General features: G+C 41.9%; 1 protein-coding gene across 17 annotated transcripts in view; it reads left to right on the top strand.

Moving 5' to 3' along the window:
* MAP3K20 (mitogen-activated protein kinase kinase kinase 20) overlaps positions 1-26,131 on the top strand; it is an 80,997-nt gene that overhangs the window by 5,198 nt on the left and 49,668 nt on the right. For 8 of the 17 annotated variants that reach the window (XR_014518057.1, XR_014518058.1, XR_014518059.1 and 5 more), the window contains exon 2: positions 7,336-7,524. Coding sequence is in view for 4 of the 17 variants with exons in the window: in XM_083469191.1 (XP_083325317.1) it covers positions 7,366-7,524 (159 nt within the window). In the remaining 13 variants the exon portion in view is untranslated. Of the gene's footprint in view, positions 1-7,028; positions 7,196-7,335; positions 7,525-26,131 lie in introns of those variants that run through there. The other 9 variants (XR_014518065.1, XR_014518066.1, XR_014518067.1 and 6 more) reach the window with 3 other exon arrangements.

Below are 26,131 nucleotides of genomic sequence, written 5' to 3'. Positions count from 1 at the left end.
CAAAATACTGACGTCTGGAGGCACCCATACCATGCTCTCTTAACCACCATAACTGCTGTTGGTATCAGCGCATCCCTTCTGCTTAAAACTTGGCAACGAAAGAGTAACCCCCTCTTGCATCACAGCTGTCAACGTTTCCCTTTTTTAAAGGGAAATTCCCTTATTCCAAATAGGATTCCTTGCAAGAAAAGGGAAAAGTTGACAGCTATGCCTTGAATCCTTGCACACCCAAACGAAACATTATCAGTCCTCATTTCATGTGTTACTGTACACTCCTATACACCCCTACTCAGAACTGATTACTACTGATTTTAAGGAGGCTTGCTCCCAGATTGCAGCATTAGTGTTGCTTCTGTCATTCTTAGCTGATCAGCATCATTTTGGGGTTTTTTTGGTAACTGAAGCTTTCGGGAAAACCGGAGAGAAAATTTGTAATACGTTGTTTTCTTTTTTTCTTTCTGGTAAGGCGCTTGTGCCTGCAGCAGGTTGCTTTACAACATGAGAATTGGCTGGTTAAACTTTTGTTTTTTTGCTTGTAGAGTCATTAGCAGCAAGAGATTCACTTACCTATCTCTGCTCTTGAGCAGCTGCCGAAGGTAGCAGGATCCATGCCTGGGGTTGAGGGTGGGGAAATGAGCAGGAGAGGAAGGAAAAGATGGCCAGTCCTAATATGTGTTCTTAGATTTGCTTCGGCTGAAACAGAGCTGTGTTAGCTAAGAAAGCCAGGCTTTATTGTGCCTTTTGTAGCATATTAGCACCATTATACTGCATAGATTCCTTTCCACCACTTAGAGGAATAGTGAGTTCATTTTGTTTCAGGGTGCTTGGAATGGGGCCGCATTTGAAATCCCAAGAGATGAATTGCAGTATAGGGATACGAAATCGTGAATCTAAAAATGGATGGCCAAAGTCCTCGAAAGCCATGGAACTGTGTGTTTTCTTTCCCAAATAAGGAAACTTGGCACGTTCTGCTGTATGTTTTAAGCTAGCACAAATGTAGTTACTACTTTATTGGCAATACATTGGCACAATGCCTTTCCAAAGGAATCACTTAAGCTGCGTTAAGTGTTTTGGCTTAATCACTTTTTATTTTAAAGATCTAAGCTAGAAATAGGAGAATTTAATTATTGGATACCTGGAGAATTGGGTGACTAAATGGTCCAATTCCAAATGAGTTAATATTATTATGATAGTCAGTTGTGTGTGCATGTAATGTCATGGATGTGGCACTCTGTTAAAATACATGATTTTTACAGTTTGCAGACACACAGTGATATATTGGGATATGATGTCTTACATTTAGCAAGCTTGTCATTTACAGTCACCAAATTGACTGTGAAATGGTAAATTAAAGATGCCACACTGCAACTTATTTACTAGAGAGTAAGTCCCACTGAACTTAGAGGGGCTTACTTCTGAGTAAGCTTGCTTAGGCTTGCACTGCCTACAACTTGGCTTGGATTTAGTTAAAAGTAAGGGGTGCTAAGCCAAAAAGTGCAACTCTAAAGTGAGGAAGAAAATGAAATTGGAAATACAATATCTTGTGTCTGTTTACAAAAGTCAGAGCTTCAATATGTTTCAAGGCATGGGTGTAAAAAACCAATGTCAGTTTATGGCAAAATGAGTTTGAACTGAAATTGGGATGAGCAGTGATCATCATGTGATAGCTTACTGTAGTTACCGAATTCGAAGTATGGCTGACACTTATTTTGGGGGGACATAGCAGCCTCAGCCTCCTCCCTGCGTTCATTTCAGAACAGCGCCTTAAAGAACACTGACAATTGCACCCACCTTGAAACCACCTCAAAAGGCAGCTAGCCAAATGTTCAGTTTCCCCCTTACTCCTGAACTGGCAACAACAACAGGCTTCGGTGGGCCTTTATGGGAAACAATTTCTACAGCACTATTTTTCTAGAAAAAGAGGTGGCAGAGTTCACCAGGAACACCTCCCTTGTTCTCTTATAATGGCAATGGCACCCACCAGAGAGGTGCCAGAACTGAGTTCTGGTGAGTTCCAGCTGAAGAAGACCTTTCTCCTTTGGAATAACTGCTGGGGGCGGGGACGACGACGACTGGTTGAAGCTGTGCTCCTTTACTCAATACCGGATGGCTCCAAGCCATGTAGGGTTTCATAGGCCTGAAAGCTTTGGCAAAGAAGGAAACTGGATTTTTCCATACCAGCTGTGGCTGCTGTATTTTTTTAAAAACAATTTTTACCCATTTGCCCATCTTAGTTATGCTTAAGGTAAAATACAGTGATAATAAAGCCCAGTTAAAAAAAGTAAATAAATTGTTAATCAAAAAATGTCAGGAACATAAGAAAGTAAGCAACCTGAAAACAGCGGTGGAGCAAGCTGATTGGGCACGTGTGTCTTGCGCCGTGGGGTGGAGCCAACTGGGGCAGGCCGCTCCATGGGGCCTCCGAGGAGTCTGCCTGCCTCCTCCCACTCAGTTACCCTACAGCTGAGGGGGAGGCAGCAGGCGGACCGTTTGGTGAAGCGCAGAGCCTGTGGGCGCCCAACCACTGTGTCTCTCCCACGGGCACACTGCAGGCCCCGCGGTGAGTGCTGCCTGCCATTTTGTCACCCCCTCAGTGGTGACACCTGGGGCGGCCTGCCCCCACCGCACCCCCTTCCTCCGCCCCTGCGCAAAAGGACAATCCAATACACGCCTGCTCAAAAATGACCCCATTGAGCTCAGTGGGACTTACTCCCTGCTCAGAATTTCAGCCTAAAAGCCTTAACCTGTGATCCAAACTGCAATTTGTGACTAGATCTAGTCAGAAAATCAGCAGAGGACTGAGCAGAAGAGGGAGGTTCTGCTGATTTTCTGACTGGGGCTATGCACAATCTCCTTCATTAACTTGACCATTTGCTGGGTTAGGCATTTATGTGCACAGTTCGTCATCCCTCTAAATAGAAGATGGATCAGGATAGTAGCATAGACCATGATCAATGTTCATAATGCCCTTCTGAATGTAGATTCACTATTGCCAGGGAAAACAGCACCTTCTGCTCACATTCACCATAAGTATTAAGGGTGCAGAAAGAGGCTTCTGTGAGCCGTAGTGGCAAGCATAATATATTCAACTGCAATAATCTGTGACAATACAGTTATAACATAATTGTGTTATGAAATCATAAGCATGCATAAAATGTGAATTCTTGTTCCATTGGATTTTTGGCTGCCGTTGCAATTTTCCCTTCCATTTCAGATAAACCTCTTAAGGAAGCACTGGGATCCTTTTATTGCAGGGATGGGGGAACTTTGGCCTTCCAGAAGTAGCCTAACAACAGCTCCCATCATCCCTGCCCCTTGGCCATGCTGGCTTGGGATGATGGGAGCTGGAGTCCCAATAGAGTGGCAACCACAGCATACAGGATTTCCTGACACTGAACAATAGATTTCATTGGAAGGGGGAAAATGGCACACATCTCCAGAGTTCAAGTTCAGCTTTGCAAAGAAGCCCACAAAATTTACCACCTGGCAATAGTTTTTTTTTTAATGAACAAACATCAGTTGTGACACATAGATACGGTAGGTCTTATGCAGAGAGAAAATGTGTTTTTTTAAGTAATAAAAACTTGCCTCCTTTATTACCTAGAGGCAGTCATTACTTTTTAAAGGCAATCAGCTTTTTCCCAAGCCCAGCCAGCCCATAGAATGTAGCAAAGCGAATCCCTTTTGTGTGCTAGATTGAAAAAAAGAACAGAATTAATAAAGCTTCACTGCATAATTACCAGGTGACAATTTTTATTAACCATATACCAACAACTAAATGAGTCACTCTCTACAAACCTGGAGTGTGGCTCCTATCTCTGTTGAAGGTTAAGATCTTAAAACAGTATTTCTCCCCCTGCAAATAATATTTTAAGGAAGCCAGGAGCCAAACTTTAGCTTTCCAAAGGGAGAAAAGGAACTCTTTAGCCTGCCGCTATACTATAATGTGCAAAGGGTTTCCTCTTTCCTATGCTGGCTTATTCTTACTTTAGAGCAAGTGAAACCTATAGTTAGAGTAGGTATAAAGGCAAGCTATCAGATAACAGGAACCCACTGAGTATCTATTTAACTATATTGAACTGGACGTGCTGTTGTTAAAAGAGTTGGATATACAAAGCGCACATGACAATAGACTGCTGGGCATTAAAATTGAAATACAAAATGCAACAAAAGGTCTCGGATTCTTTTCTCCATGGTGCGGAAGACAATATTTTCTAAGCTATAAAAATAATAATTGTCAGGAAGTGAAAAACTCACCTATCACTCTCAACAAATCCACAGAACATAAGCTCACATCTTGCAGTGTTTGGGGGTATTTTTAAATAAAAAGTCTCGGGCCACATTAACTTATTTAGATCAAAATTGAAGTTCAATCCATCCTATAGAGACATTTATAAAGCAGCTGTCACCTTGCCAAAACAAAGCACGTCCTTTTCATAAGGTGATGGATACTTTAGAAATGTCTTTATATGATGGATAATGACAGAACCATTCCTTCAAATGCACATCATGTGTTACTAATCTGCTGCAGACAACAAAGCCAATCTCCATAACCTTCCCCATGGTTCTCAGACAATAGTAGCTAGGAGTTCCCAATTGTATTTCGGCAAATGACAGGACCATGGAACACTGGAGAGGTTCAGGATGTTGTCTCCTTCTTCCTCGTGAAAATTGCCACAGAAGATGTAGCTTAGAGAGATGTAAGGTGGAAGTAACTAGCTCTTGGAATAGATAAGTGAAATACTTGCATTTGAAGAGATGGAAGTGTTTATTCTAAACACTTTAATCTTGGAAGCAGCCTTCCTTGATTCCAGCGAAACATTAATTCCAAATGAGCTTAGAAATGGAGATGGGAGTTTGGCCCCACCTATAATGTCTGCATTTTCAGATTTGTCACTGAACAATAAATCACAGGATCATAAAGTTTGAAGGCCCCCTGTGGGTCATCTGGTTCTGACCCCCTTGCAAATGCATAGTTGAGGGTTTTCAGCCCATAATTAATTAGACCAGTTTTGGTGCTGATCCAGGATGACGAGGGAGTTCAAATGTGGAGAAAGAGACTGCAGTGAAGCTTCGTGAATTCTTTGCATCAGCAGAAAACAGGGCAGATCTCAGTGCATGACCTAGGTTTTGTAGGATGGGAGTGACTGAGGAAGTGATGGCTACCAACTTGGATGAGTTTAAACAAGAATCAGACAAAAATGTATGGAAGATAATGCTATCAACAGCTAGTAGCCATGATGGCTTTGTTCAGCCTCTACTATCAGAGAGAGTCTTACCTGCAGATTCTGGGACCTGAGCCTCAGATATTCTGCATGCAAAGCAAATGTTCTATCACTGAGCTGTGGCTCTTCCCTTGTTGCCACTGTGAGACTTAGTAGGTAATATTGTGGCATTCCTATTTTAGTGATTGCATTACTTCCTGGCTGGGTCCATTTTATCCTTACCCTTATTCTAGTCTATATATGGAGCCATGGGAGCTTGCACAATCACGTGTTTTGCATATGCCATCAATATGCTGGTTACATTTTGCTCCATTTCCTCTTTTCATCTGATCTATGAGCTTATTGCTAGGGTTGGGATTGGGTTCAACTGAAGATGAGTCAACTGAAATTGAACGTCGTGCGCACTTACGCAACCGTAGTGTGAGTGTACATACGTAAGGGAAATTCAATTGTCTCTAATATCCATTGTCTTTGATACTTGTATAGTTAAACTTAGACATGTGCCTAAGTATTTGCAATGAGGTTTCACAGATCCTTACATAGGATAGGGTAGCATTTTATTTGCTAATACAAAACACCAAACATGGTAAGTACTCAATTGCATTGCAAGTCACTAGTTGGAAACTTCACTTGAGTCGCAAACTCCTATCTGCAGCTCTTGCAAGTCTCTGTGACTTGGACTCTGGTCCCCTTACCCATTTTGTAATAGGGAAATAATGGTACTAGTCCACTTTGTTGGCGAGCAGCAGGCATGGAACCTCAAAAGGATTTTGAATCTAGAACTAGTAGCTTCTCAATCGGACTTCTTCCCCCCCCCCCCAGAGAACTAAGCTCTGAATTAAAAATACAATGCTTATGCACATATATATCTTCGCCAAGAAACAGGCCGAGGCAGGACTGTATCACTTAATTCTCCAAACTGTTACCTTTATTTATTTTAAGCAGCACCGCACAGGTTAATGTTAAGTGGTGTGTGAACAGGTGTGGAATTGGTGGAGATTTCCTGGTGTCTAGAAAATGATCACACATAGCGTCCCTCTCAACTAGTGAGGCCAGTTCAGACTGAAAGGTTAGTTGTGCATTCGCAAGAGCATCTTATTCTGTGCAAAATCATGCAAGAATTTCTACAGGAGCCCATGTGGCTGTGCTACTTTTGTACTAATTTTTGCACTGTTTTGTACTATAAAAAATCTCTTAAGTTGGATGTACAGAGAAATGTAGTCGCTGTGAGCTTGTGCCAGCTTTTTAAGTTACACTGGGTTTCCCCTGAAAGCTTACTTTTAGACTTTGCTTTCAACATGAACCTGACATATATGGATTTTTGAGCTTGATAACTTCTTTTGGTCAGGGGTCAGTCTTCTTAAGTGATCCAGCAATAGGCTGGATAATAATATTAAAGATTATTTGAAGAGACCCCATGACTTAGAACAAGAATGTTCTGTTCCGCTGGCAAGAAATATGATATCTCTTCTTCTTTTTTTAAAAGAATAAGAAAGAAGAAGTGTGCTTTCACGTACTCATAGGGTTTTTGTGTATTGCAAGCAAGATAAATTATTCTGCACTTGCTAAGCCACTTCTGGAACAGACTTGTGTTTTGGCCAACTTTTCCCTCTGCCGCATATAACAAATGCTTCTACCTTAGTGAACATTTGCAGACAGAGCTCTTGGTCTGGAGAGGTCTAAAGTTGTTGTTGTGCCAGAATATTCAGGAGCTTAGGTTATGTATATTTCTCGAGAAGTGATCACGACATGGATACATGGCATACCCCAGATTCCAGAACTCCTAGGCAAGCTAACAGTTGCAAGTGAGCTTTCCTTTTGACAGTGTACGTCACTATAAGGGAACTGAGCACACATACGCAGAGCCTTTTCCAGTGGTCCTAGCATCTGAAAATAGCAGAGAATGCGCTGGATTTTTTAGCCGTTTATCCACAGATAATAGCTTCAAGGGTCTGGACGGAATATACAGTGTGAGTGCCACCGCTTTTTATACCATTCGTATCTTGTTTGCATTATCGTATTAAAGGGAAAGTTCAGAATAGGTGAACCATGGCAACGAAAGCATAACTGGAGATTATTTTTTTGTCCCCCTCCCTTTTTTTTCTTGCAGGTTTTGCCGTGGTTATTTTGTCATTATGAGATGTTGTCTCTCGGTGCTTCATTTGTGCAAATTAAATTTGATGACTTGCAGTTCTTTGAAAACTGCGGCGGAGGGAGTTTCGGGAGTGTGTATCGAGCCCGATGGGTATCACAGGACAAGGAGGTGGCTGTGAAGAAGTTGCTTAAAATAGAGAAAGAGGTAAGCATGCAACCTATCCAGTTCTTATCAGAAAAATTGCTGAGATTTAAGTTAAATTGGCAGAAGATTTATTCCATCTTTTTCAAAGAAAAAAACCTCTGTGTGCAAGCATTTAATACTGCCAAGCTGCACTACTTTCAAACAAATCAGTAGGCTGTTTCCTATCGCTTCCTTTTGATGGAATAGCTTCAATTTAGCAAACTTTCTGCATAGTGAGAATATACTTAAAACTTAAAAAAAATGAGAACGTCACTGGATGCATTAGAATCAAAATCAAGTTGATTTCCTCATTTTGAAACAGGCATATAACAAGAGCCAAATAGGTGGTCTCTCCCTTGCTAAAAATATTGCCAGCCCAATGGTTTTTGCACCCAAATGTTATAAGTGCATGTCATGCTGTTTTTCCTGGGAACTGCGTGCTCACAGTTCAGGGCAGGATTGCAGCCTAGATGTGCAACATCATATTTCAATCCGATCTGTATTTACGGAAACATGTTGTCATACTAGTAGGCATTCTCAGTATGAACATGGCCCTCCATTATAAGGCAGCACAACTCCTCAAAGCCACATGGTTTATACACAGGTAGCAAGGTACCACAATGACATTGGTAACGTTTCATTTATACGGATATGTTGAGAATACTTGGAGCTCATTCCTGTGCAGATTCACTAAGAAGTAAGTCCTACTGAGACCTGTAGCACTTGCTCGTAAATAAGGATGCATACAATCGAGCGTTTGCTTTGTAGTCTTTGGTCTGCATGCTGAGTTTATGAGTATGAAAACCATAAGAGCACACCTGATGTGAGTTTTTACGAACAGGTGAAAGCCACAATCCTATGTATGCTTTCTAAGGAAGGTTTAATCTGTTGGAAGCAGCCTAGAGTGGATGCACCATCCCAGCTGGATGGGCAGGGTAATAATAATAATAATAATAATAATAATAATAATAATAATAATAATAATAATAATAATAATAATATTATTAAAGGTCTTAAATGATCTACATTGACTCCCAGTATGTTTCCAAGTACAGTTTAAAGTGTTGGTGCTGACCTTTAGAGCCCTAAACGGCCTCGGCCCAGTATACCTGAAGGAGTATCTCCACCCCCATCGTTCAGCCCAGACACTGAGGTCCAGCTCCGAGGACCGTCTGGTAGTTCCCTCTCTGAGAAGTGAGGTTACAGGGAACCAGGCAGAGGGCCTTTTTGGGAGTTGCGCCCGCCCTGTGGAACGCCCTCCCATCAGATGTCTAGGAAATAAACAACTATTTGACTTTTAGAAGACACCTGAAGGCAGCCCTATTTAGGGAAGTTTTTAATGTTTATCATGTTTTTAATATTCTGTTGGGAGCTGCCCAGAGTGGCTAGGGAATCCCAGTCAGATGGGCGACATACAAATAATACTGTGGTTTACTTTGACTAAACAGGTAATGGCCTGTGCTGCATATCTGCTATTAAATAAAATTATATATTTTTGTCCTGAGGCTAGCCTCATTGATAGTCTGTGTGTTTCACAACAGCATTAGAAAGAAGAAATATATTAAAAACAGTAAACATGATCACACATGTAATATCTCTCTCTCTCTATATATATATATATAAAGTCATGTTCACAATAACCTTCAAATCAGACACATTATTTCATAATATAGAACATTTGAATTATTCAGATCTGCCTAGCTTTAGCCATTAAAAGCCAGCACAGTCGCAGTCTTGATTGACAGAAATAACGTTTATCGAATCAGTGTTTGAAATATGAAATGTGTTTAAAAGAAATTCCATTAGACATCTATGTTGCCTAGTCTGTACTGAAGGAAGGTTTTTTTTTATGTTGATTGTTTTTATTAGTCAGGAACAAATGACCTGCCAATCTGATGTTCTGTTTGTTGTCAAAATAGGTTAGCAGCACAGTTCTGCTTATGTCTACTCTGAAGTGCCCCATGCATGTTTGCTTTAAAATAATTTTAAATGTAATCAGTGTGATCTTCAGAGTACCTAAGACTAGGACAGCCATTCAGAAACCTCTCGTTTTCTCAATTCATTTAATGCACATAAAAGGTAAAGGTACCCCTGACCATTAGGTCCAGTCACGGACGACTCTGGGGTTGAGCACTCATCTCACTCTATAGGCAGAGGGAGCTGGCGTTTGTCCGCAGACAGCTTCCGGGTCATGTGGCCAGCATGACTAAGCCCCTTCTGGCGAACCAGAGCAGCGCACGGAAACGCCGTTTACCTTCCCGCCAGAGCGGTACCTATTTATCTACTTGCACTTTGACGTGCTTTTGAACTGCCAGGTTGGCAGGAGCAGGGACCGAGCAACGGGAGCTCACCCCATCACAGGGATTCGAACCACCAACCTTCTGATCGGCAAGCCCTAGGCTCTGTGGTTTAGACCACAGTGCCGCTTTCTCCAAATAATCCAAGGAACTGTAGTTGGTTAAGGGTACTGGGAATTGTAGCTCTGTGAGAGATAAGCTACAGTTCCCAGGATTCTCTGGGGGAAGCTACATGGTTTAAATGTATGATATGTATGCAGCTTCCTTATATGATCTGGTTCCTTTTTTATTGGCTGTAACTTATGGTTGCTATAAAGCTTGCTTTAAGAAAAAGTAACAGCATGCATTATCAGATATGTTCTTTAAAAAAAAAAAATAAGATCACTGAGATGCCTCAACAGTTCATTTCCATAAATATATTTTTGGCAGACAATTGGGAATACCGAGCAGTTTCAGTCTTGGAGATATGTAATTAAAATCCTTTGTTTGCTGTTGTTTGAACCAGTAAATAAAATACCTATTCTAGTCATGGGGATTTGACTTCTTCAGCTACTAACATTAATCACATTTATTTAGCACATTTGCACCAATAACATATTTGCATGCAAATTTAACAACTCTGGAGATCTGAGGGAGAGGGCGAGAAGCAAGATTCGCCTTTTGGGTTACTATGGAATCTTGTAATAAATGCGTTTCTGGGTCTTGTACTTAGTTTATAGCAGATGTTCGCATTACTTCTTGATAGCACAAGTATCCACACTTCCTTGCACTAAGAAAGCACAGCTCTCGTAATGGGTTCAGTTAAGTGCTTGATGCATATTATTTTTCACATTTGTTCCCCACCTTTCCCTCAGGGAGCTCAGGCCAATATCCCTGAGGCTACCTCAGGTTAGGCGTGTGGTTATTGAATTGTTCTTATAGGTGGCAGAATGGAGAATTGGGTGTGGTAGGAAAAGATATAATAATATGAGCTGGTGAGTTTTGGAAGCTTGTGCAGCAAAGAAAAAAACACGTTCTCCAAGAAATGGGAATTTTTATTTGAGCGTTATTTGCTCTTTCTTTGAGGACCTGTTTTTCTTCTGCCTGCACCATTCACCTTACCCTGAGATGACCTGCTGCCCTCAGGTGTCGTTGTGGACAACGCAGGGGCGGAGGTAGGGGTGTGTGGTGGGGGTGGGCTGCCCCAGGTGTCACCACTGAGGGGGTGACAAAATGGCGGGCGGCACTCACTGCGGGGCCTGGGAGAGACACGGTGGCTTGGGTGCACGCAGGCTCCCCGCTGCCCCAAACGGTCCACCCGCCTCCTGCCCCAGGCGCCCGATTGGCTTGCTCCGCCGCTGGGACAGCGTATTCTCGTCCGTGTTGAACTAAGATCTCACCACCCGTCCAGTTGGCTTCTGTTTGTGGAATATAGTTTGTGTTTAATTTTGTCTTTTGCTTCAGTTAGTAGAACATCTAGGCCAGCCCTGAGCCAGTGTGTCCTCAAGGGAGTAGTGTACAACAACTCTCGTCCCCTGGCTGCCGGAAGCCATTGGAAAAGGAAGAAGGGGCTGTCTAAAATCTTGAAAGTGCCCCATTTGTTTCCTAAATTCCTGAACGCCCCCTGAGAAGACTGTATGGTTCTAGTTAAAAATCACTGGGTTAGGCTATCTAATAAGCTTTGTGGTCAAGAGCAGAGTGGAACTGGGATTCTCCCACATCCAAACTCAACATACCAGTTCCTTTGTACTATATTGGTTAGTTGCTTGTGTAAATACCCTGAAGGGTTAATTTTAATCCTGCAAACGGAACCTGTAAAAATGGTGAAGCAACCAATTAAGTTACCTAAAAAAAAAGTATAGAATATAATTCAATAGTACTGCTTGTTTTTTATTTCCACGTGTTTATTATTAAGAGATTTGGGTTTGTGTCAGACATGATTTTAGCCTTGGGTCTCATGGGTTGTGCCTGCAATTCAGCAACAAGTACAGTATTTGCTATCTTCATTTCTTCCTTCCTTTATTTCATTTCATTTCATTTCAACAATTTATGTACTGCTTAACACCGCAGTCTTTCCTGCACATTTAGTATCCACACAATATTGTTCAAAATATGAACCTGTTTTGTATTTTGGAGGAGGTGTTGTCATTTGTAACTGTGCACCATATTTACTGTATTGCATCTGCAGAGTTGCCTGTGAAGACCTATTGTAGGTGGTGAAAACAGGGATGGGACTCTGGGATTGGTACAGTATTGGACTTCAATATTGGTACAATATAAACTTCAATATTATCTTAGCAAATGATTCAAAGCCCCAGAGGTGTTTCACTGTTTCCTTTAAGAACCGGAATGCTTCTTGCACAAATTCTTCTGACCTGCTTATATAAATGCATTCCTTCCTCCGCACACAACTGTGTTTTATGTATTCATATGCTAGTCTATACCGATAGCAAGATAAAAATTTACAGAATTAAACAAACGGATAATGAAACTTTGCTTTCACAGAATAAAACACTGATTATTTATATTAACAAAACTGTCAGGCCACCCTTTTATTGCCAAAGAATCATAGAATAGTTTCCCCCAAGTATAAAGCAGGTTATACAAAAACACGAAAGATAAAATACAGCTAAAACTATAAATCAGTTATGGAAACCATTGCAAGCAATAGCAGCCATTTAGGAGCTGCTTCCTCATGTGGGAGCTGTGCCTAGGATGGGGTTTAGCAGGCTCTAGGGAAAAAGCCTTCAGTCCCTTGGAAAGTTGCTGGAATACAACTTTCATATTCCAGGTTTTTTTGTTTTTTTGTTTACCTTTGGCACTGCCTTTCTGAAAACCTGACTTCCCTGTGTGTATGACCATGCTCTGTTGACTGGACTCTGCATCTCTCATTGACCCCTGTGTGCCCTTTGACCTTGGATTGTGATTTCAACTTGCTCTCTGGACCACCCTTTAAGGGGACTCTGACCTCTGTCATCCCTGTGCCCTGAAGGACAGCCATCCTGATTCAAAACAGTGTCCAATTACATGCAAATATAGACGAAAACCTGCTCCTTGATCTGAGCAATTTTGTTACGATAGCTTAAGAGGTGTTCAAATTAATAATAATAATACAGTGGTGCCTTGCAAGACGAAAAGAATCCGTTCTGTGATTCTCTTCGTCTAGCGATTTTTGTCTTGCGAAGCAAGCCCATTGACGGATTAGCGGATTAGCACTATTAGCGCTATTAGCGGCTTTTAGCGGCTTTTAGTGGCTTATCTGCTGATCGGATCAGCTGATAAGCGGCTTAGCGGCTTAGGGAAAGGGGGGGGAGGGGAAAAAACCCGCAGGAACTCGCAAGGCATTGTCGTCTTGCGAAGCAAGCCCATAGGAAATTCGTTTTGCGAAGCACCTCCAAAACGGAAAACTCTTTCGTCTAGTGAGTTTTCCGTCTTGCGAGGCATTCGTCTTGCGGGGCACCACTGTAATTCTATACCACCCTTCATCCGAGAATCGCAGGGTGGTTTACAGTTTTGTTAAAAAAGTAAGATGGTAAGAAACAAAATATAGTAAGAAGCAGAAACAGCCAAAGATAGTTTAACTAGCCAAAGGCCACGGAGAAGAAGAAGGTTTTTGCCTGGCACCTAAAGATAGGTAATGAAGCCTCCACAAACAGGGAGCCACCACAGAAAAGACCCATTTGCGTGTTGCCACGAGGACATAGCAAACAGGCAAGCTTTCCAAAATTTGGAGCAGGCTCTGTTTATAAGGAGCTCTTTACCATGATGTGCCATCCTTTGGAATGGCTTGTGGCATAAAGGAAGAAGTGATGTGACAAGTTGTTTTAATAGCGTGTTGTACATGTTCTTTCCTCCTGTGGTTGCGTTCTTTGGCCAAATAGGGCTGCAAATCCTGAGTTACTCTCACCTGGGAGTACCTTCCATTGAAAATAATGGGATTGTCACTGCCCTGTCAAGTCAGCAGTATATACATTTTCGTTCCAGTTTTGCTTTACATTTAGAACATTTTCCTTGACCTAAATAGGCTGCATTCTCAGGACACAATTCAAACACAAATTTAAGTCAGGCGTGGGGAAGCGCAACATTCCTTCATGGTGTGAAGTGGGTGGTGATAAGGAGAGATAGAAGTGAAGCTTAGCAGCACTGGTCAGTGGATTTTGTTTCCGGCTTCTTAACTTGCACACTTAAATACAAGGAACAACCATTGGCTTAGTCTTTTCCTGTACATACAACAATGTGGTGCAGTTTATTAATTATACTGTTCCCTGTTTATTATTTGCATTGCTTATTTTAACTGTACTGTATTTTTACCTTGAAAACCACCTTGAGCAGACTTTTGCCATTAAAAGTGACACAAAAGACTAATAATAATAATAATAATAATAATAATAATAATAATAATATATTTCTATTATTTATACCCCACCCATCTGGCTTCTTTCCCCAGCCACTCTGTATCACTATTATTACAAAAACAAAAACCCAACATTTCTGTATATATAAAAGTTTAGCATTGTTAGAGAGAAGACAATTTGTGGAGCCCGCCTGGTGTTTTTACATGAGTAGAATGTGTGCTTTTATTTAAAATACATATCTGGGTTATTTGTGGGGCATAGGAATTCGTTCATTCCCCCCCCCCCCCAATATAGTCCGGCCCCCCACAAGGTCTGAGGTACAGTGGACGGGCCCCTCCTGAAAAAGTTTGCTGACCCCTGTCCTAGATGCTCTCCAATGCAATTTCACTCTTTCCCCCCTTTTTAAAAAATATAGTGTTTGACAGTTGCTACACTTCGCAGTGCAGTCTTATGTTCCAGTTACCTTCCCTCCCTTTCATTTAGAAGGTGGCTTTTTTACTGGGGGGACGGGACACACCCAAAACCAAAATATTTGTGCATCGAGCAATATGGACAGAAAATAAATAAATATAAATCGAATCCTAGTGCAGTGCAGCTGCAGACTATCATAAAGTTCCTCTCTGCTTACTCGCCCTGCCATTTAAGATGTGCATGAAGAAAGTTTCCTTTTTAAGAGGGCAAGTATAAACAGTTATAAGGAAACATTGAGCACCTGTTTATCTTAGCTGGGCACTGCACAGAAACAGAAAAGGCTCCCACTTGGTTCGCTTACATAAACGCACGGACAGGCTGATCACAGGAACTGTTGTCCCATAATATAAGAATAAGAATAAGAAAATCCCTGCTGGATCAAACCAGAGATCCCTGCTAGATCAGATTCATACAGTGGCCCACTCTTGGGAAGCCCACAAACAGGTTTATGAGTGAAGCATCACTCTCTGATTTGTATTCTTCAGTGACTGGTATACAGGGCCATTGTTGCTTCTGTTTCTGGAGATAATATACAGTGGTACCTCTGGTTACAAACTTAATTTGTTCTGGAGGTTTGTTCTTAACCTGAGGTACGACTTTAGCTAATGGGGCCTTCCTATGTTCTCATCCTGAGGTAAAAGTTCTTAACCCAAGGTACTATTTCTGGGTTACCGGAGTCTGTAACCCGAAGTGTTTGTTACCTGAGGTACCACTGTACAGCCATCTGACTGGTACTGATAGCTTTATCCTCAGTAAATTTGTCCAATCTCCCCCTTTAAAGCCCCCCCCCCCCCAAGTTAGGAGCCATCCTGTGATAGCATTTCCCACAGTTTATTCATTTTTATTTAAGAGTACAGCCAGTGGCCATTTCAGGCACATCCAAATGATGTGCGATCGCTGACATGTGGCTCCTTTTGAACCTGGAAGAGAGAAAAATGGGTGGGTGGGGGGAACAGGGATGGGGCACATGGGGGCTGTGAACTGAACCCCCATGCAAAATGGTCATGGCCTGTATTTATACCCTGCCTACTAATCAAAGTTCTTGATACAAAATAAAATAGACAGTGATACAATCAGGGCTTTTTCCCCCCAGCCAGAACTCGCCAGAACGTCTCATTCTGGTATCTCTCAGGTGGGCGCCATGGCTATTCTAATAGAATGAGGGAGGTGTTTGTGGTGAGTTCTGGCACCTCTTTTTCTAGGTAAATAGCACTGGATATAATAGTCACTACAGGTGTCTATAAATTCCCTTCTCCCCTTCCAACAAATGCCATTCCACAACTGAATCTCCTGGCTGCCGAAGCAGCTAGATGTTAGTCCCACATCCTGTAGGCAAGGATGTCCTCAATGGACGGCTGCTTCTGATGTCTCTCACAGCCCTGGTGTGCTGGGTGGAGCAAACATGTTTAGATGCCTTCCTCCCAGTTATCAAACATTCAAACTTTTACCACATGCAGACAAACATGCTTCTTTAATGCTTGCCGGTTAGAGAACACAACGGAAACTGAAAAGCGGAACCAACTTTGTGGTGTGTGAAGCAATACCTTTGTGTGTTGTGATTTTTCCACCGACTGCAGTGGATGACCCCTAGTTATAGTACTATGAGAGGAAGAAATGCCTCCCCACTCTTTCTCTATACTATGCCTGCTTTTATACTCCTCTACTATAGTTCGTATAGTTAAAGCTATGGTTTTCCCAGTAGTGATGTATGGAAGTGAGAGCTGGACCATAAAGAAGGCTGATCGCCGAAGAATTGATGCTTTTGAATTATGGTGCTGGAGGAGACTCTTGAGAGTCCCATGGACTGCAAGAAGATCAAACCTATCCGTTCTAAAGAAAATCAGCCCTGAGTGCTCACTGGAAGGACAGATCCTGAAGCTGAGGCTCTAATACTTTGGCCACCTCATGAGAAGAGAAGAGTCCCTGGAAAAGACCCCTGATGTTGGAGGGCACAAGGAGAAGGGGACGACAGAGGACGAGATGGTTGGACAGTGTTCTCGAAGCTACTAACATGACTTTGACCAAACTGTGGGAGGCAGTCGAGGACAGGAGTGCCTGGCTTGCTCTGGTCCATGGGGTCACAAAGAGTCGGACATGACTAAACGACTAGACAACAACAACTATAGTTCAGCCTTACCTTTTTATTTTTATTTTTTTAAAGCATTTTGATTGAATTCTATCCATATAATCCCATGTAACAAAATAGATCTTCATGAGACAAGCACATAGAAACTAAACCGAACCAAACCAAGGCTGGCATGGGAAGTTACATTCGCCAGGAGAACTGATAAAGCTGGTTATCTGCAGTAAGATACCCCCTTATATTTTTTTCTAAACAAACAAACAAAAAAAGCCCCAATGCTGTAACTTTTCTTGATAGAGGAGTTGCTCCAGCCCCTTGGTCATTTTGGTTTTCCTTTTCCACCTCTACACTACCCTTTTTCTGCAGTGTATACAGTATTCTAAGTGTGGCTGCAGCTTATGATATTGGTAGCTTTTATTTTTTATTCCTTTCCCAACAATCTCAACATGGAGTTATCCCCCCTCCCCCAGCAGCTGCACACTTCATATACATTTTCACTGAGCTATCCTCCACAAACCTATGGTCAGCTTAGACCCACTCAGCATTTATGTAAAGTTGAGATTTTGTAACCACCACCTCACACGTGTTTAGATTCCCCCAGTTTGGAGAAAGCCCTTTGGAACTCTTTGCTATCCCTTTTTGTTTTTATCACCTTAAATAATTAGGTATCATCAATCGAGTCACCTCCTCACCGCTTGCTCCTAACTTGAGATAATTAATGAACAAGTTAAAAAGCAGCGAGTGGCTTAAGATGTCAAATTAGGGTACTCATTCCTGGACGGGAAAGAGTAGAGGCCTAATAGGCCTTGGAAGCTGCCTGGCGGTTTGTGGGGAGGGCAGAGGGGGAGGAGTGTGGTGATCAAGTATTTCGACTAAACCATAAAAATACTCAAGAACCAGTGTTGACTATTTAAGGTCAAGTCAGTGTTTGCAAGGAGCTCTCCTGTTCTTGCCACAAAACTGGTCAGGCACAGCAATTGTGTTAAGGGCAAAAGGTAGCCAACCAGATATGTTTTTTGTGAGTCTTGGCATCTCCCTTATCCCGCAAGGTTTATATGGCTTTTGGAGTGCCCCTTACAGAAGCATTCATGTTTATCAAGAGAAGGTACATTTCACTTTTCCCTCCAATGCAACTGTTCGGTTGCGTTACTTAAGGGCTGTTGCAATTCTACTTAGGATGATATCGGAAAGAGACCTTGAATTTACTGCACACAAACGTACCCTTGTTCTGCATTTCTCCCCCCAAAAGAAGTTAATGGCAGCTAAGAGAACCTGCCTCTATATCACATACAAATAAAAGGTCTCCTAGTATAGTTATTATTTTCTTTTTGTGTGAGGAGAGGCATAGCGAGTGGAGCGCATGAACTAAAGGCCTGGACCAGTTTTATCCCATGGCACAAGTAGCAGTTGAATAGGACCAGTATTTTGAGACCATCCCAACTCCTAGGTCTTTCCTGTTTAGATGACACCAATCCAGTACTGTGTTTGATTTCAGGTACCAGTGCTATGTATTGGCCAGGTGACTGGGAAACTAGAAATATGATGCACAGAAGATGGTCTTACAAAAGAGATCATATCATATAATGTAAACTGTAACCTTCCTGCCTGACTCTTCAATCTCATCTACTGGCTCTAGTTCAGTATTTCCCAAACTTGGGTCTCCAGCTGCTTTTGGACTACAAATCCCATCATCCCCACCACTGTTCCTGCTAGCTAGGGATGGTGGGAGTTGTAGTCCACAAATGGCTGGAGACCCAAGTTTGGGAAACCCTTTTCTGGTTGATTCCTAAGAATTCCTGCTTCCATTTAAAAAAAGAGTGAAGCTTCATATCTTTAAAATTGTAGAAATAATTCTGAACGTATGATAATGAAAGCACCTGGTATTTCCAAGGCTAAACAAGTATCCCACCAAGGAAATAAATAATTCTCAGAAATAATTCCTTATCTGTACCTTAAGGCCCTGGCACAATAAGGAGTGGCTTGCACTGAAGTCCATTGAAGTCAATCAGTTTAAACATGCTTAAGTTTGCCTTGGATTGTGGCCTTAGTCGACAGATTCCCAGTAGCTTAAATAGCTTAATTAATTTATTTAATAAAATGTATACACTCCCTGTTTGTTAAAAAAAAAAACAACATTCAAAGTGGTTTACAAAAGATAAAACAGTAAAATCAAGAAAAATTATTATTATTATTATTATTATTATTAAATTAAATTTGTATACCATTCTGTGCTTGAAGGTCTCAGTATGGTTGGCAACACAAAATTACAATATACACAGCAGAAAGTACGTACTAAAAATATTCAAAACAATCAACAATAGTAATTTATACACATTAGTAAACAATACGCTCCCCAACAAACCTAAGGTCAGCCTCCATACCTGAGGACTATAAAACCTACTTTAAAACATACAAAAGTGATTTTACGAAACACATGGATACTCCATGCAGTCATTTTTAAAATTATTTTTATTGCAATAGAGAGAGTGGGAAGAGCATTTGTTCTGCACACAAAGAATGGTGGTTTGGCAGGAGAAAGCCTTTTGGACACTTAACACTATCACAGCTTTGATAATTGATTTTTAAGCACTAGTAACCCTCCCCCCACTTTAAACAGGATAGCTGGTTTCTTTTTGACTTGTATGTTTTTTTTTAAAGAGGCATACTTACGGATAGCTGTTCTGAAAGGCAAGGTTTTCTTTACGCTTTTCATATATTTTTTTATTCTTCTTCTTCTGGCTCAGCCAGTGTTTAGAACTGCCAAAGGAAATGAAGATGGAGAGACTAAGACCTTGCCAGTTTCTGCCCCTTCCAATTACACATTCATCCCAAACCGTACAAAGCAAAATAAAAAAAATATAAAAAATTGCTTTCTTTATGAACCATATAAACCAGTTTTCTCTGAGTCTTAAATTGGCATTTTGGACTGCGTTCACTAACACTACTGAAGGACCTCAACAGAAAAAGAAGGAAACAGAAGGAGGGGAAGAAAGATCGCTCCCAAATGACAACCTTTTGAATAGTCCAAGTTCAATCCTTAAAACAAAAAGTGAATTTTTCCCCCAATAATGTGCTCCACAGCCTCTCACCTCCCATCCTGAGAAACATGAAAGAGGAAGTGAAAGAGATGACCCAAATCATAGAGTTCCTTTGATAGCAGAAATTCAGCTGTTTTGAACACTTACAATCAAAGGAAGTGGTTTCCCTAATTATATGAACTATGTGAAAGCTCTCAGAATAGCTTTTCCACCCCAGGATTCCTTGCACTTTAGAAGTTTGCATAAAAGCTCACATGGAGAATCAGATGCAAAGTGTTTGATTCAAATTTTATTAGGCAGAAGTGTGCGTGCGTTCTTATTGCTCCGCTTAACAGCTGGTTGGATTTGGACCACAATTGGATTTTGACAGGTATATTTCTGCCCGATGCTTTTTTAAAATCCCTGTGTTCAGGTTCTATTGCCAGATGCTCCTTTTAAAAGAGAATTGTGGCAATAGATAAATTGAGAAGCGATGGAGAGGTCTCTTTGATTGTGAGCTTTGAGTGAAGATTCTGTCCTTCGGCTTGGTTGGAATATAGAGGAGAAAAACCAGTACTTTCCACTGTGCTTAAAAGAAGAAATAAGGATGAAATCTTAATTTTAATGTAAAAAAGTGGGGGGGGGACTATGTTCTCAAGAAAATGTTCTTTTCTGAAGAAGTGAGATCTGAAAAATGGAAACTTCAGTGTGATTCTGACTGTGGTAAAGTTTGAATTCAGTCAAATCTCTGAAGCAAAATGGATTCTTTTCAGCAAACCAATCTACTTATTAATATACAGTGGAACCTCGGGTTACAAACACCTCAGGTTACAAACACTGTGGGTTACAGACTCCGCTAACCCGGAAGTAGTATCTCGGGTTAAGAACTTTACCTCAGGATGCACAAAGTCCGTAGAATTTCTCTCAATTTCAGGAGTGAGAAGTTTTTAAAGGTTTTGCCGAAGAAAGGAAGGTACTTCCTTTCATTCTTTCTTTCTTTCTCACTTTGTTCACAAGTTGCCCAAGCGCTAGATTTCAAGTTAGGCAATAGCACAACTATGGCAAAGCCACAGCGACTCAATACTAAGCTATAAATTAAGGTATTGTGCAGCTTTATGTTAAAATGGGTGTCTTTGATTTTTTTGTGTTTTTCCTCTTTCAATCAAATTGAACATCCACAGAGGCTAAATAAAGTCTCAAGATGCTTATTAAAGGACCCCTGACCATTAGGTCCAGTCGTGGCCGGCTCTGGGGTTGTGGCGCTCATCTCGCTTTATTGGCCGAGGGAGACGGCGTATAGCTTCCGGGTCATGTGGCCAGCATGACTAAGCGACTTCTGGCGAACCAGAGCAGCGCACGGAAATGGCGTTTACCTTCCTGCTGGAGCGGTACCTATTTATCTACTTGCACTTTGACGTGCTTTTGAACTGCTAGGTTGGGAGGAGCAGCAACCGAGCAATGGGAGCTCACCCTGTCACGGGGATTCGAACCGCCGACCTTCTGATTGGCAAGTCCTAGGCTCTGTGGTTTAACCCACAGCACCACCCACGTCCCTGATGCTTATTAGTGGTGCCTTAAAAGTGATGTGCCCAAGATAGTCATACTTATGTATCCAGAAATGTATTGTTTATTGGAACGCATTGCAAGAAGGGTTCCCGTGGTTTATGGAAGCGAAATGTATATTCACTTGGGTTGCATTAAAAATCAGAACTTAACTGAGACTATGATGCGCTTAGGGTGAGGCGTAGGGGATCTCATTGCCACTGATTACAACATCTGGAGGGCAGTCCATTGATGAACGCTGTAGGGGAGCATTCTCAATTTCTCAAGAGATGTTGCTGTTCATGAAGTAGAGAAAGAGAATCTTTGTTAGACAATGGATTATTCTGTCCAAGATGCCTAGCTTCCCAACACTGCACACTTTGGCCCCAGTGCTGAGAAAATTAGCCAGCACTTGTCAGACCAATAGGACATTTTAGTGGAACATAATTTGATATAATATAACTTTTCAGGTATGAAAATCTGCACAGGTCTCGTGCATTTGCCCTAAGGGCATTGTTAGATAGAAATCCTGGTCTCCCCCAACGGCTTTGTGTGCAGTGTAGAAATCATATGCCGCCGTTACAATTAGCAGAAAAAGCAACACATGAGTGAAATTGTCCACAATTCTGCACATGCCAAGTAGCTCTATTCTCTGGTGTTTAGTGTTGCCATATGTTCGGAATTTCCCAGACCTAACTGGGATTCGGCTGTTGTAAACAGTGTCCAGGTGGATATCGCTGACATGTCTGGGAAAATCTGGACGTATGGCAACCCATGTTGAAAGTGTAGATTTTGGCGAATTTCCTTAAAAATAGCTCAAAACATAATCTGGCACCCCAAAAGTCAAAAACTCAACAACTCCCACAGAAAATGCAGGATGATACTTGTACACATGTCACACAACTGAAAATATTGAGAATCCATTCTGGATCTTTTACAAAAGTTGGATTTTTGTGGTATAAGTAAAAGCTGGGTTTCTTAGTGGACCATGAAAAGCGCTATTTGCATAATGCTTTTTATAGGGTAGGGTAGGCAGCACTGGGGATGAATTTAAGGAATAAAGGGGGCAGTGTCCCCAAAATTTAGGAAACTACTGCCCTGTGGGGGAGCTGATTTGGACAGGGACCACGGCACTACAAGAGCGTTCTTGTGTTTCTTGCTTCAAACTCTGTCTCCTGTGTGCTGTTTTCCCCCTGTGTTCTTTAAACTCCGGCAGTGGCATCTGGAATACGTGGGCAGTTACGAGTTCCAAGCAGGGTCCACTGTGGCTCAGTATGGATTATAGGGAACATATTCCATTAATTTTATTTATGTATTTTGGAACTTCTGGTGCCTAGCTCACTTTTCAGCAAACGTAACCAACTGGCTTTTGTTTAAATGTTTTATTTCCTGAAAAGAAAGAAAGAAAAAAGATTCCGAGAAGAAATGAGCCTATCTAAGTAAACATGCTGTCTGGGTTTTTAAATGGCAGTTTCATTTTGCAGTTGGAGAGAAAGAGCAGTGGCCTCAATGAAACAGATGGCAGACCAGATTTTGTGGGTATAAAATAGCCACAAACTGTGCATCGTGCAGTTTCCCCTCTGCTTTGCCTAGTATGAGAAGAAGATATGTCTATATAGTGGATGTATGAATAATATTTTAAATTGGACAGCAATTGGAAAAACTTGCTCCCCAAGATTTGAGGCAATTGAATAGTAAAGACCATTTATGAAGAGGAGAGAAACCCTCTGGTGGACTAAGGAGTTGAGCTTTCCCCATGGCAAATAACCACTGTGTGGAGTGAGGTGCAAGCGCTGCAGCTTTGGCACAATGTCCCAGTTTACCACACTGCTGGTAACTTGTGGCAAAACAACCACATGTGTGCTGGCGGCAGCTACCATTGCAAAGTAGCATATGCTTGCACGGAGAGCGGCCTGGGGCTTGTGAACAGTGGTGGGTGAGCCTTTTAACTGCAACAGAATTAGCTGCATCAGTGCAACTGACGTATCTCATATATCCTAAGAATCACGATAGCTGTTGGTTAAGATAATAATGCTAAGACAACCCTTTCACTAATGCCTTTCATAAGATGAGATTGATGGCACATACTGTGGTTTGTGCTGTCATAGGTGTGAACAGAGACATCACCTTGCCAACAAAGGTCCGTATGGTTAAAGCTATGGTTTTCCCAGTAGTGATGTATGGAAGTGAGAGCTGGACCATAAAGAAGGCTGATCGCCGAAGAATTGATGCTTTTGAATTAAGGTGCTGGAGGAGACTCTTGAGAGTCCCATGGACTGCAAGAAGATCAAACCTATCCATTCTGAAGGAAATCAGCCCTGAGTGCTCACTGGAAGGACAGATCCTGAAGCTGAGGCTCCAATACTTTGGCCACCTCATGAGAAGAGAAGAGTCCCTGGAAAAGACCCTGATGTTGGGAAAGATGGAGGGCACAAGGAGAAGGGGATGACAGAGGACGAGATGGTTGGACAGTGTTCTCGAAGCTACAAACATGGGTCTGACCAAACTGCGGGAGGCAGTGGAAGACAGGAGTGCCTGGCGTGCTCTGGTCCATGGGGTCACGAAGAGTTGGACACGACTAAACGACTAAACAACAACAAGGTCTGAACATCTGTGGGATTAGGGTGAAAGTATATAATCCCCCAAACCACTTACTTTTGAGCAAGACAGGCATAGCTTCATCATCCCTATGTGGTTGGAATAAGACTTAAGAAGAAAGGAAGCTGCCTTTTATGATTGGTCCATCCAGCTCAGTATATTGTCTATCCAGGCAAGGTTTCCCAAACTTGGTTTTGCTGCCGTTTTTAGACTACAGTTCCCATCATCCCTGTCCACTAGTCCAGCTTGCTAGGAATGATGTGAGTTGTAGTCCAAAACAGCTGTCAACCCAAGTTTGGGAAACCCTCTTCTATAGTGACTCACCAGGTCTCCAAGGCCTCGGTCATGAGTCTTTCCCAGCCTTACCTGGAGATGCTGAGATTGAACCCTGGGCATTCTGCATGTGATGAAAGGTATGTCCTTCTGCTCAGCTAAAGCCTCTCCACATTGGGGTTTGTGGGCTAAGGGCTTGCTCACATATTACATTGTGGTAGACAGGAAGCCTTGCGATCTCGGTTGTTTGAGTGTTAACTCTCTGATGAAGATCAGATCCTTTACATCTATGTGGGGTTCATGGTCAATCTCTTACTTTTACTCTATATCAGTGCTTAAGATAAGTGGCTAGAAACAGTTTGGTATTGAAAGGGCCAGCTATGTTTGGGATTCCACAGGGTTTGAGAAGAGTCTTGGAATTTGTGGTGGCAGGTGTTCGTTTCTCTTCTCCTAATCATGGAGGCTTCTGTCTGATACGTGTCGTTCTGTGACCTCTTTCTGGGTCTGAATTAGCGCATTGTGTTGAATGAGAGGTGGGCTGGGTTCTGTGATGTATAATCATGGTGGCCCTGCCATCGTCATGTGTTGATTGGTGTGCTACTGCCGTGGGTACTGTGGTGTTGTCATTGGGGCGCAGTGCAGCCAGAGCTTTTGCAGAAGTGGCTGGTGATGGTCTGCCAATCTCTTGTTTCTCCTGTTCTGTTGTTGTTTGTTTTTGCTTTTGCTTTTGGTTATGCAACTAGGAAGTTCTAGCATTGTGACAACTTCACAAGGGTGTTTATATGCTGGCATTATCCTGCTGTAACCCCTGACACCATCAGGATTGAGCAGCAGATGGTAGAGAAGAATTAACTTCCATAAAACATTGTGAGGGACAGTTAACAGATAAAACTTTGCCAGGTTTAAATTGTTACTGATCCTTAAAATTCTGGAGAACGTTTGGGTTCCATTTCTTTCCTTACCTGCTTTCAATCCTTTCTAAATCATTTTAGCGTTCTTCACATGAATGTGGCAAATATTTTCGAACCATATAACTAATCAACTCTCACGTGAAACAGTGATAAATATTAGTAAGCACTTAGTGATGTTCTGCTAATCAGAGTGCTAGCATAGTTAAACACGTCTAACCCTGTAATTTTGTGGCATGAGAGAGTGCTTCACGCTGTGAAATTTAGCTGATATATTAAACACAATGTTGGTTGGTTGATCTGGTAGCCGAGTGGAGTTTATTTTCAAAATGGAGCTTTCACAAATACGTTCAGCCAGAAGGAAAATGTAAATTTATGTATGTTGTGGCAATTTTCATGGTTCTTGCCATTCAACTTGTAGAGCATTTTTTCACCTTTTCTGGGTGAAACATAATGTTCCTGATTTTTGGTGGATGCTGCTGGCATGTGTACAGCCTTTTACAGAAAATTAATCTGTAAAAGGTAAAATCAGTCTATAAGTATATTGACCTCCAGTCCCAGCCCACCGATGAGGCAAGGTGAGTTGCCTGCCTCGAGTCGCAGAAGCCCAAGAGGCAGTGCCTGCCTCACCACCACTGGCATTGGCACTGGTTTCTGGCAAGATCTCACCGGTAAGAGAGGTGTGGTTCTACCAGAGGGGAGGCAGTGAGAGGGCGGCAGTGAAATGGGATGTGCCACCCCTGTTTACTGTTGACTTCTGTCTCTACAGTATTTTGGTAAGAAATAAGCCCCCTTGTCTCTTATTGTGTAGCCAATGAAGGGTGTTGCATCTGTGTATTTATCGAGACAGGAAAAGGTCTCTAGAGTGACAGCTCAACCACCTGAAGATAGAACTTGCAATATAATGGCTTTCATACTTCCAAATTATGAAACTGTTGGTTGATGATACTTACAAAGCCTTACTCAAGGATGTGAAGGTGGTTGATTCTCAGAAGTGTTACTGAGTGTCCACCGTTTAACCCGGCGTGCATTCTTTGCATATTCAAATCTTGTTTGTGAAAGAGATGGATTCAGAGATAGTTTGATTTAAACGTTTACTATAGGT

Source organism: Podarcis liolepis (assembly GCF_965112155.1).
Source record: "Podarcis liolepis genome assembly, chromosome: 1".
In the NCBI taxonomy this organism is placed as follows: Eukaryota; Metazoa; Chordata; class Lepidosauria; order Squamata; family Lacertidae; genus Podarcis; species Podarcis liolepis.
Note: the sequence above shows the minus strand (reverse complement) of the source record. Positions and strands in the feature narration are given on the sequence as shown.